We start from the raw sequence: 13342 nt of genomic DNA, 5'->3' as shown, positions 1-13342 counted from the left end.
AGTCAGTCCCCACAGAGGGACCGGTCAGTCAGTCAGTCCCCACAGAGGGACCGGTCAGTCAGTCCCCACAGAGGGACCGGTCAGTCGGTCACCGCTGAAGGACCGGTCACTCAGTCACCACTGAGGGACCGGTCAGGGGAGGGACCGGCAGTGAGGGACCGGTCAATTGGTCATAGCTGAAAGACCAGTCCCCCACCCCTGAGGGACCTGCTAGTCAGTCAGTCAATCACCATGAGGGACCTGCTAGTCAGTCAGTCGGACAGTCAACACTGAGGGACCTGTCAGTCAGTCAGTCAACACTGAGGGACCTGTCAGTCGGACAGTCAACACTGAGGGACCTGTCAGTCGGACAGTCAACACTGAGGGACCTGTCAGTCAGTCAGTCAGTCACCACTGAGGGACAGGTCAGTCAGCCACCTCTGAGGGACCTGCTAGGCAGTCAGTCACCACTGAGGGACCTGCTAGGCAGTCAGTCACCACTGAGGGACCTGTCAGTCAGACAGTCACCACTGAGGGACCTGTTTATTTGTCAGTCAGTCAGCATCTATGATTCACATGGCCAGGCCAGAAGAAAGCTCACTGGACATAGAACTTCTGACAGACATATCTTCACTTCTAAAGCTTGCAGTTCCTCATTGCAATAATCCTCCAAATGTGTCCAATGATATATGCAAGTCTATCAGGCTAGTCCTCAAAATGTGTAAAATAGTGTTTTAATATTATTCTGAACAATAAACAGCACAGAATATTGATGAACATTCCTCATCATGATTAAAGGGTGACACAATGGTGCGTTTGATCCAGGCTACCCCTGAAGAAATAAAGTACATCAAGTACATTACTTACAGTTGAAGTCTGGAGTTTACATACACTTACGTTGGAGTCATTAAAACTAGTTTTCAACCACTCCACAAATTTCTTGGTAACAAACTATAGTTTTGGCAAGTTTGTTAGGACATCTAAATTACTTTGTGCATGACACAATTAATTTTTCCAACAATTGTTTACAGACAGATTATTTCACTGTATCATAATTCCAGTGGGTCAGAAGTTTACATACACTAAGTTGACTGACTTTAAACAGCTTGGAAAATTCCAGAAAATGATGTCATGGCTTTAGAAGCTTCTGATAGGCTAATTGACGTAATTCAAGTCAATTGGAGGTGTACCTGTGGATGTATTTCAAGGCCTACCTTCAAACTCAGTGCTTTGCTTGACATCATGGGAAAATTAAAAGAAATCAGCCAAGACCTCAGAAAAAAAATTGTAGACCTCCACAAGTCTCGCTCATCCTTGAGATGGGAACACCTCAAGGTACCACGTTCATCTGTACAAACAATAGTACACAAGTATAAACACCATAGGACCATGCAGCAGTCATAACGCTCAGGAAGGAGACCGATATATTGATGAAACATCTCAAGACATCAGTTAAAGCTCGGTTGCGAATGGGTCTTCCAAATGGACAATGACCCCAAGCATACTTCCAAAGTTGTGGCAAAATGGCTTAAGTAAAACAAAGTCAAGGTATTGGAGTGGCCATCACAAAGCCCTGACCTCAATCCTATGGAACATTTGTGGGCAGAACTGAAAAAGTGTGTGCGAGCTAGGAGGCCTACAAACCTGACTCAGTTACACCAGCTCTGTCAGGAGGAATGGGCCAAAATTCACCCAACTTATTGTGGGAAGCTTGTAGAAGGCTACCCGATACGTTTGACCCAAGTTAAACAATTTAAAGGCAATGCTACCAAATACACTCAAATAGTATGTAAACTTCTGACCCACTGGGAATGTGATGAAATAAATATTCTCTACTATTATTCTGACATTTCACATTCTTAAAATAAAGTGGTGATCCTAACTGACCTAAAACAGGGGATTTTTACGAGGATTAAATGTCAGGAATTGTGAAAAACTGAGTTTAAATGTATTTCGCTATGTAAACTTCCGACTTCAACTGTAAATCCACAGAGAGCTACAGGATTAGGCCTAAATCCAAATATAGAAATGTGCAGTATTCGGTACTCACATGCATGACACGCCAACCTGCTCCAAACAACAACATGAAGGAAATATACAATTTCAACATCCAATATTGGAGTAAAATGGCAAATGGTTAAAGAAACTTCAATCATATAACTTGCAAGCGTGACTCTTCACAAGAAAAATATCCTTATTAAATTAGGCTAATTTAAGAAAAATAATGGGCTGCTGTTGATCAGTAATGACCTCAGATTCAATGTAAAACAATTCAAAACCAGTATAGTCTTATCAATAGTGAGGAGGAATTATCATCTGCCAGTTTCCACTAGTTTTTCCACCAAAAGGTCGGTTTTTTGACTAGAATTAATGTACGACTACAACTTATTTTTCAAGATGGCGCCGATAGAGATGGCAGCTTCGCTTCAAGTCCTTAGGAAACTGTGCCATATATTTTTTTTTATGTATTATTTCTTACATTGTTAGCCCAGAAAATCTTACGTGTTATTACATACAGCCGGGAAGAACGATTGGATATCAGAGAGACGTCAACTTTAGTTTGGTCTAATCTTGATTGTTGTCCAGTCGTGTGGTCCAGTGCTGCAAGGAAATACCTAGTTGAGCTGCACCTGGCCCAGAACAGAGTGGCACGTTTTGCTGTTAATTGTAATCATAGGGCTGATATAAATACTATGCATGCCAGTCTTTCTTGCCTAAGAGTCGAGGAGAGTGACTGTTTCTTATAAAAAGAATTGATGCAATCTGTTGAAAATCCCAAATTGTTTGCATAGTCAACTTACACACAGCTCTGACACACACACACGTATCCCACCAGACATGCCACCAGGGGTCTTTTCATAGTCCCAAATCCAGAACACATTCAAGAAAATGTACAGTCTAATATAGAGCCCTTATTGCATGGAACTTCCTTCCATCTCATATTGCTCAAATAAACAGCAAACCTGGTTTCAAAAAACAGATAAAGCAACACCTGGTGGCACAACGCCTCTCCCCTATTTGACCTAGATAGTTTGTGTGTATGCATTGATATGTAGTCTACGTGTGCCTTTTAAAAATGTATGTAGTTCTGTCCTTTAGCTTTTCTTGTCTGATGATGTTCTGTATTGTCATTCCGTATTACATTTCATGTTTTGTGTGGACCCCAGGAAGAAAAGCTGCTGCTTTTGCAACAGCTAATGGGGATCCTACTAAAATACCAAACTTACCAGCACTACAACCAGGAATATGACTTTCCCAAAGCAGATCCTTTGTCTGCATCTCCCAGGTCATTTAAACTGATACCAGAGGCCGACCCAAAACAAAGCTGTCGGAGGAGAGGGTGCCGGAGCGGTCTTCTAGTGAGGCTTCGGATGCGCGCACACCACCCACCGCTTCCGAGTATATTACTCGCTAATGTCCAGTCCCTAGTTAACAAAGTTGACAAAAATTAAGGCAAGAGTTGCTTTCGAAAGAGATATCAGGGATTGTAACATACTCGGTTTCACGGAGACATGGCTAGCTGAGGACATGCAATCACAGATTACAAAAAGAAAACCAGCCCTGTTGCAGAAATCGACATTTGGCTCCCAGACAAATTAAACAACTTCTTTGCACGCTTTGAAGACAATACAGTGCCACTGACACGGCCTGCTACCAGGGACTGTGGGCTCTCCTTTTCCGTGGCCAACATGAGTAAAATATTGAAACATGTTAACCCTCGCAAGGCTGCCGGTCCAGACGGCATCCCTAGCCGCATTTCCAAAGCATGCACAGACCAGCTGGCTGGTGTGTTTACAGACATATTCAATCAATCCCTATCCCAGTCTGCTGTCCCCACATGCTTCAAGATGTTCCCAAGAAACATTCCCAAGAAAGCTAAGGTAACTGAACTAAATGACTAAGCACTCACTTCTGTCCTTTATGAAGTGCTTTGAGAGACTAGTCAAGAATCATATTACCTCCACCCTACCTGTCAGCCTAGACCCACTCCAATTTGCTTACCGCCCCAACAGATCCACATACGATGCAATCGCCATCACACTGCACAATCCCATCTAGACAAGAGGAACAACTATGTAAGAATGCTGTTCATTGACTACAGCTCAGCATTCAACACCAAAGTACCCTCCAAACGCATTAAGCTCGAGACCCTGGGTCTCAACCCCACCCTGTGCAACTGGGTCCTGGACTTCCTGATGGGCCACCCCCAGGTGGTGAAGGTAAGAAACAACATCTCCACTCCGGTGATCCTCAACACTGGGGTCCCACAAGGGTGCATTCTGAGCCCTCTCCTGTAATCCCTGTTCACCCACGACTACGTGGCTATGCACACCTCCAATTCAATCATCAAGCTTGCAAGCAACACTACAGTGGTAGGCTTGATTACCAACAACGACGAGACGACCTAGAGGGAGGAGGTGAGGGCCTTCAGAGTGTGATGTCAGGAAAATAACCTCTCACTCAATGTCAGCAAAACAAAAGAGATGATCGTGGACTTCAGAAAATGGCAAAGGGTACACCCTCCTATTCACTTCGAAGGGATAGCAGTGGAGAAGGTGGAAAGTTTTAAGTTCCTCTGTGTACATATCACCGACAAACTGCAATGGTCCACGCACCCAGACAATGTGGTGAAGAAGGCGCAACAGCGCCTCTTCAACTTCAGGAGGCTAAAAAAAATTGCAGTGTCACCAAAAACCCTCACTAACCTTTACAGGTGCACAATTGAGAGCATCCTGTCGGGCTGTATCACCGCCTGGAACGGCAACTGCACGCCCACAACTGCAGGGCTCTCCAGAGGGTGGTCGGGTCTGCACAACACATTACCGGGGGCAAACTACCTGCCCTCCAGGACACCTACAACACCCGATGACACAGGAAGGCAAAAAAGATCATCAAGGACAATAACCACCCGAGCCACTGCCTGTTCACCCAGCTATCATCCAGAAGGCGAGGTCAGTACAGGTGCATCAAAGATGGGACAGAGAGATTGAAAAACAGCTTCTATCTCAAGCCATCAGATTGTTAAACAGCCAGCAATAGCACAGAGGCGTCTGCCTACCTACAGACTTGATATCATTGGCCACTTTAACAAATGGAACAATAGTTAAGAATGTTTACATATATCGCATTACTCATCTCATCTGTATATACTGTACAGCCGTGGCCAAAAGTTATGAGAATGACACAAATATTAATTTTCAAAGTCTGCTGCCTCAGTTTGTATGAAGGCAATTTGCATATACTCCAGAATGTTACGAAGAGTGATCAGATGAATTGCAAAGCCCCTCTTTGCCATGCAAATGAACCGAATCCCCAAAAAACATTTACACTGCATTTCAGCCCTGCCACAAAAGGACCAGCTGACCATCATGTCAGTGATTCTCTCGTTAACACAGGTATGAGTGTTGACGAGGAAAGGGCTGGAGATCACTCTGTCATGCTGATTGAGTTTGAATAACAGACTGGAAGCTTCAAAAGGAGGGTGGTGCTTGGAATCATTGTTCTTCCTCTGTCAAGCATGGTTACCTGCAAGGAAACACGTGCCGTCATCATTGCTTTGCACAAAAAGGGCTTCACAGGCAAGGATATTGCTGCCAGTAATATTGCACCTAAATCAACCATTTATCAGATCATCAAGAACTTCAAGGAGAGTGGTTCAATTGTTGTGAAGAAGGCTTCAGGGCGCCCAAGAAAGTTCAGCAAGCGCCAGGACCGTCTCCTAAAGTTGTTTCAGCTGCGGGATCGGGGCACCACCCATACAGAGCTTGCTCAGGAATGGCAGCAGGCAGGTGTGAGTGTATCTGCACGCACAGTGAGGCGAAGACTTTTGGAGGATTGCCTGGTGTGAAGAAGGGCAGTAAAGAAGCCACTTCTCTCCAGGAAAAGCATCAGGGACAGACTGATATTCTGCAAAAGGTACAGGGATTGGACTGCTGAGGACTGGGGTAAAGTCATTTTCTCTGATGAATCCCCTTTCCGATTGTTTGGGGCATCTGGAAAAAAGCTTGTCCGGAGAAGACAAGGTGAGCGCTACCATCAGTCCTGCGTCATGCCAACAGTAAAGCATCCTGAGAACATTCATGTGTGGGGTTGCTTCTCAGCCAAGGGAGTGGGCTCACTCACTATTTAGCCTAAGAACACAGCCATGAATAAAGAATGGTACCAACACATCCTCCGAGAGCAATTTCTCCCAACCATCCAGGAACCGTTTAGTGACGAACAATGCCATTTCCAGCATGATGGAGCACCTTGCCAAAACATTGATATTTTGGGTCCATGGCCAGGAAACTCCCCAGACCTTAATCCCATTGAGAACTTGTGGTCAATCCTCAAGAGACGGGTGGACAAACAAAAACCCACAAATTCTGAAAAACTCCAAGCAATGATTATGCAAGAATAGTCTGCCATTAGCTGGGCTGCCATGAAACCCAGAAGTTAATTGACAGCATGCCATGGCAGATTGCAGAGGTCTTGAAAAAGAAGGGTCAACACTGCAAATATTGACTCTTTGCATCAACTTCATGTAATTGTCAATAAAAGCCTTTGACACTTATGAAATGCTTGTAATTATACTTCAGTATTTCATAGTAAAATCTGACAAAAAATATCTAAAAGACACTGAAGCAGCAGACTTTGTGGAAATTAATGTCATTCTCAAAACGTTTGGCCACGACTGTATACTGTACCCTTCACTATCTATTCTTTACCATCTATTGCCTCTTATCCGCTCTGTCACTGCTCATCCATATATTTTATACATATATATTCTCATCCCATTCCTTTACTAGATTGTGTGTATTAGGTTTTGTTGTGGAGTTGTTAGATATTAGGTTTTGTTGTGGAGTTGTTAGATATTAGGTTTTGTTGTGGAGTTGTTAGATATTAGGTTTTGTTGTGGAGTTGTTAGATATTACCTGTTAAGACACTGCTGCACTGTCAGAACTAGAAGCACAAGCATTTCACTACACTCACAATAACATCTGCTAACCACGTGTATGTGATCAATAAAATTTGATCTCACATTTTAACTGCAAATATCAACTGTAAAATTTAGAAAAATGTTTTTACACTAAAGTATATTTTTTCCCAGCCTTGCTACATTTTGATCTGCATGTTGCATGAAACTCTCCCCACAACACCAAATTGGATGTAGAGAACTACACGTGCAGGAAGGATGAAGGTTTTAACAATTCAATGTAATGAAACTGAGTATTAAAGTCTTATGGGAGATTAGTCCTTTCCATTTCTGCTTGTAACTCAATGGTCACTGATATGACATATACATGTACCACTGTCAATTGTCTATTTTCTGCGTACAAAGTAAACGGCATGTCTTGAATGGCCTTTTGCATTTCGCTCCTGGATGAGTTAGTGGGCTTCACGTTATACAGTTGCAGACTTGACCTAAATGCCCAGAGAGGCTATATTTTCTCAACCCATTCAACAAATATTCAAATGGGCCTAATATCTCAAATGGCTTTCCAATTAGCATGACATTGAACAGTACATTACTATTCTTGTCATACTCCTGTTCTCTTTCCTGGTGGTACAGGAACCACCCACTTCCTGGGAGAAGGAGAGAGCGAGGGCGAAAAGGACAACAAAATTAATACTGCAAAGCAAAGCCTCCCGTTAACAACCTTTGCTGGAGAGAGAGGGAGAGAGAGAGAGAGAGAGAGAGAGAGAGGAGTAAATCGGCAACTGTTTCTACAAGCCACACTGCAGAGCACACAGCACACGTTAAACAGCAGGAGAGGAGAGCAAACCGCTTGGCTGCATTCTCCCAGCCGACAGCCTATGAAAGAAAGGCTAGGAGCAGCCATCGTCATGACGATAAGGCAGAATGTCATGCATTGCTGAAGGTCGCCACTTACTGGATGGAGTCGCTTTCAGTTGCATCAGCGGCGTCGGCTGGGCCTGGCTGGGAGAAACAGGCCGATACAAAGGAGCCCATAGGAAGCCGGCCTCACCAGCAGGAGAAGAAAGAGGAGAAAAGTCCCTAAGAATGAAACTCTTTAGCTTTAGCCTGCGCCATGTGACCGGCGGCCGGGTCCCTTAGCGCTCTGTGCTTTGACCTACATGGAGACAAGAGCACTGCTGTTTCTTGCCCTCGGCTGTTGCTGCTGCTGCTGCTGCTGCTAGGACAACACAGGTAGAAAGCCTCGATTCTGCTTATTCATTTGAAGCCGAAAGCTCTGGGCCCGACTGGCTGGAGTGTGTCTGTCTGTCTGTGTATGTGTGTGTGTGTGTGTGTGTGTGTATGTCTGCATGCGTGCGGCAGGGAGCCGGCAAGAGGACACGAGTTTTAGTCCATCACGGTGCTCCCTGTGATATCCAGCTGGAAATGAGCCTTGCTTCCTGCCTCCCTCCCCATCTGCTGAAGGGGCCTGAGCCCTGACTGTGTGCTGAGGCCACTCCTCACAGAAGCATGAATGAAGGAAGAAGTGGGATTGTGCTGGCTGCTCGGGTGGTGGCAGGCAGGGTGTGTGTGTGTGTGTGTGTGTGTGTGTGTGTGTGTGTGTGTGTGTGTGTGTGTGTGTGTGTGTGTGTGTGTGTGTGTGTGTGTGTGGGGGGGGGGTATTTATGTCCTTCACCATATGTGTGTGAGAGTCAGGGCTCCGCGGGGCTTGTGTCTGCTGTTCTACTCAGGCTATAAATAACACTGCTGCTTAATATCCTCTAACCTGGCTTGGTGGTAAAATGAGAAAAAAATGCCTTCGCAGAGGGATGTCAGTTGCACACATATGCTGGAAATAGTAAGCTACAGTATGAGCCTCTGCTCACAACACAGATACCTAACATCTGATGATGTACTGCAGTGACGTAACAGATTGAATGCCAAATTCATTTTCCCGAATGGAACATAATAGCTGCAGTGTTTGGAGACGCGTATTAAAATAGTCTGTGTTTCAGAAGAAATCTTTCACAAAAAGCTCACTCACTACAAATTGGATGCTAGAGCCATTGGATAAAATTCTGAATGAATCGAAATTAGGATAGATTATTGCCAAGTGTAAAGAAAAATGATTTACAATTCACTGCTCATTTGACCTTTTTCAAGGGTAGATGGTTGTATCAATTCATTTGACCCATTACTCTTATCCATCCTTGCAATTTGACATGATGTGAGTCAATTCATATCAAAGGTCGATGATAAACATCGGGGTGAAGCTTTCCTTTCAAATGTGGAGGCAGGGTCAGACCACTTGGCTTGAGACGCTTTTGAAGTTAGGACTGTGACGGTTATGGAATTTAAGATGAGGTTTTGTCAGCCAAATGGCCGCGGTCACTGTACATGTTTCTATTTATTTATTTTCTCCTCTCCTGAAGGCATGTGCTGCTGCTGCAGGGAGGGGGTTCCTAGGCAACCGAAGACTAATTTGCTACAACACCGATAACAAGTTTCATCACCTTGTAAAGAGTTTGTGTTACCATGGAAATGGACTAAATCGCACAAATGCCCAACCAGAGTCTTTGGTCAGCTTTTCATTCAACACAAAAAAATGGTTATGACAGTTATTTACTTTCATGACAATCTTCATCTATAAAATCGGCAGTTACACGATTATACAATTACCGTGCCAGCCCCATTTGAAATAGTATATTCCTTTTTAAAGAAAATTATCTAAGGGAGCATACATCTTACCCCTGCTGCACCCCACCCATGCAGAGGAGGATTTACTGTGTGCTTTCACATTTCTGTTGGGAAAAGGAAGGAAATGTCTGCAGACTCAATGCCTCCTGCTCAGTAATGTGCCCAGGAATTCAGACCTCAAATCCTAAAAGCCATTTCCAATGTAATTTGTGCTCTTACAGTTCTGCTTTTTATTGTCTGTGAGCTTTAAAAAAAGTAGAGGAACAAAGTTGACAATGTTTTGACTCGCGGAGGGGTACAGTAAGCCTAGACTAAATGTTGATTCTGAGAGCACCTAAAAAGTCAAGGTATAGAACAACAAGACATTATTTGATTATGGCCAATTTAGGATTCACAAAAGAATGCTTTACCACAAAGCACGATAGCCAAGTTATTGTAACTGAGCTGGTGGGTGGTACAAATTCAATTCTGTTTGTAACTGAGCTGGTGGGTTGTACAAATTCAATTATGTTTGTAACTGAGCTGGTGGGTTGTACAAATTCAATTCTGTTTGTAACTGAGCTGGTGGGTTGTACAAATTCAATTCTGTGCCTTAGATGTTTTTGTTGCGTCCATGGTACACTGTGCTAAAACAATGTATTAAATGACCCTAATGGCCTGACCCTAATGGCTCCTGCAAACCAATTATAAAAGCCTATTATTACGGTGATGGATTTACAAACTGCTCTTTTAAGTGTTTTTGGAGTGGAAGAAAGTATGCAAAAACCTACTGATGTCTGTATATTAGGAGACACTGAGGCGTGTTTCTTAACACCTAGGCTGAATTCATATCAAAACATAACTAGATATAGTCTAGGCTGTAATCATATCAAAACAAAACTGTAATCATAGATACCGGATTGAATAATGGAGATATTGATTCATACAATTCCTGAATTGGAGTTTAAACTTGACCCAAGGCAGTGGACCTCGAGTATCATTATCCCCATGGAATACTGCAACAGAAGGATGTGTCCTGCAGAGGGCAGCATTACCATAGTAATAAAACAGGAACAGGGTAAGATTGGCTGGCACTGAAGCAGGAACAGGGTAAGATTGGCTGGCACTGAAGCAGGAACAGGGTAAGATTGGCAGGCACTGTGAAGCAGAAACAGGGTAAGAATGGCAGGCACTGTGAAGCAGAAACAGGGTAAGAATGGCAGGCACTGTAAAGCAGAAACAGGGTAAGAATGGCAGGCACTGTGAAGCAGGAACAGGGTAAGAATGGCAGGCACTGTGAAGCAGGAACTGGGTAAGATTGGCAGGCACTGTGAAGCAGGAACGGGGTAAGAATGGCAGGCACTGTGAAGCAGGAACTGGGTAAGATTGGCAGGCACTGTGAAGCAGGAACAGGGTAAGAATGGCAGGCACTGTGAAGCAGGAACTGGGTAAGATTGGCAGGCACTGTGAAGCAGGAACAGGGTAAGATTGGCAGGCACTGTGAAGCAGGAACAGGGTAAGATTGGCAGGCATAATGAAGCAGGAACTGGGTAAGATTGGCAGGCATAGTGAAGCAGGAACTGGGTAAGATTGGCAGGCACTGTGAAGCAGGAACAGGGTAAGATTGGCAGGCACTGTGAAGCAGGAACAGGGTAAGATTGGCAGGCACTGTGAAGCAGGAACAGGGTAAGATTGGCAGGCATAATGAAGCAGGAACTGGGTAAGATTGGCAGGCATAGTGAAGCAGGAACTGGGTAAGATTGGCAGGCATAGTGAAGCAGGAACTGGGTAAGATTGGCAGGCATAGTGAAGCAGGAACTGGGTAAGATTGGCAGGCATAGTGAAGCAGGAACTGGGTAAGATTGGCAGGCATAGTGAAGCAGGAACTGGGTAAGATTGGCAGGCATAGTGAAGCAGGAACTGGGTAAGATTGGCAGGCATAGTGAAGCAGGAACTGGGTAAGACTGGCAGGCACTGTGAAGCAGGAACTGGGTAAGACTGGCGCAGGCACAACCTCATATACACCTTGAAAGAACATTATATAGAGCAAGTCAAAATGTACCAATGTCTGGGAGTTTGGATGGATGAGAAGTTGAGCTTCACCACCCATGTAGAGAACCTTGTCAGGAAACTCAAGCTGCGTATTGGGGTTTTATTACCAACACAAAGCTTGTTTTTCCTTTGCCGCCAGAAAATAGTTGATTATCTGTATTTGACTATGGTGGTACTACTTAGTTTTGTCACAAATCAGAGACGTCTAACTCACCATTGTGATCTCTACAGTGCTGCCGGGTGGACATAGTAGCAACACCCAGGCTCAAACACTGCTACATTCTTATTTATAAGGACATTTTATTTGTCCTCTCTTCTAGCTCGGAATGAAAAAAACATACAAGCTCAGATCTCAATCTTGTTTAATACTAACAGACCCGAGCATTAGAACAAGAGCATGGAATATGTACCTTTCATTACTCAGCCAACCTACAACTACAGGACCTGGTGTCCCTGGAGGAGGTCAAAGGACAAATAGATGAACAGGTTGTTGAGACATGTAGTTGTTTCTAGTTGTCAACCCATGCCACTAGTTTGTGTTGCCTTGTGTAAGGAAGCATGTTGTTTTACCTCACACACACACCACACACACACACACACACACACACACACACACACACACACCTCACCTCACCTCACCTCTTTCTATAAGTTTATGCAGAATAAATCACCTTGAACCTTCTGTTCAGTGCCAGTGTAGGAAGTGCTACAATCTATAACAAATTCTCTATGAGAGTACAGGCCTAACAGTACAGTGAGCCTGTTGTTATTCAGCCACAATAATAAAGTCTATTCTTTCCTACCTCAGGCAGCCGTGCAGCCAGTCCTTTGGGTCCCGCTCCACCCCATTGGCCAAGGGTCCGCTGGAATGTTTATCTGATTGGCCGCTGAAAGCGGGGTCCCCACTCGCTACCACCTCCTCTAGGTAGGAAGACGTCACTTCCAGGGCGGCTTTCCCGCCCTTCCCCGTGGTCGTGACGCTGAGTAGCTCCTGGCGCTCCCGCTGGCGCCCCGCGTCGGGCAACAACTCCACGAAGTGGCCCGTCTCCTTGAGGCGTTGCTGGATCATGGGAGTAAGGGGCATGTCGAAAGTGAAGCCCGAGTCCGCCTCGTCGTCAGCCGAGGAAGATAGGGCATCCAGAGAGTCCAGGCTGCTGTAAAGGGTGCTACGAAAACGGTCTGACTCCAGGATGCTCTCGAACTGCGAGCTGAAGACGTCGGTGGCCTCCTGGCTCTCCGATGTCTCCTTGCCATCCCGGTTATCCGACGGGTCCTCGCTGCCATTGGTCTTCGTACTCCTGAGGGAGTCGGGGACAAACAGAGACAATCATGGAAACTTTGACTTGGGGACTAAAATCAAGTCTTAAGTCTTAATTAATTTAGCAGAAGAAGACTGAAATTCAAACTAGCCTGTGGGAAACCTTAGCCATTATATTTCACAGTACATATCCATCTGGCATTCCTCCTCAATTAAATGGTTTGAATCATAGAGATAGATAGAGGACTCATCTTTGTATCTGCGCTAGTATAGCATCTCCATTTTGAAGTAGTCCATTTTTCTTCACTATTGGCTGATCCCTCCTGATGACCCGGTTGAACATGACTCCAACAGTGTCACCAGGAGAGATGAGTCAATGAAGTTGGAAGTCCCATCCAGTTTACTACATTAAAATGGTGGAAGCCCTCAAGGGCACTGCCCATGCTAACACTGCCTTTTGGCCACTAGTGGCCTCTATC

General features: G+C 44.7%; 1 protein-coding gene across 32 annotated transcripts in view; it reads right to left on the bottom strand.

The window, feature by feature from the left end:
• The window catches only part of psd3l (pleckstrin and Sec7 domain containing 3, like), a 148837-nt gene that overhangs the window by 112474 nt on the left and 23021 nt on the right, over positions 1-13342 (bottom strand). For all 32 annotated transcript variants that reach the window (XM_052525159.1, XM_052525198.1, XM_052525187.1 and 29 more), the window contains exon 4: positions 12409-12903. In XM_052525159.1, the coding sequence (XP_052381119.1) occupies positions 12409-12903 (495 nt within the window). The remainder of the gene's footprint in view (positions 1-12408; positions 12904-13342) is intronic.

The sequence above is a fragment of the Oncorhynchus keta genome, chromosome 9 (genome assembly GCF_023373465.1).
Source record: "Oncorhynchus keta strain PuntledgeMale-10-30-2019 chromosome 9, Oket_V2, whole genome shotgun sequence".
Taxonomy (NCBI): Eukaryota; Metazoa; Chordata; class Actinopteri; order Salmoniformes; family Salmonidae; genus Oncorhynchus; species Oncorhynchus keta.
The sequence above is the reverse complement of the archived record's forward strand: the minus strand, read 5'-3'. Positions and strand labels throughout refer to the sequence as shown.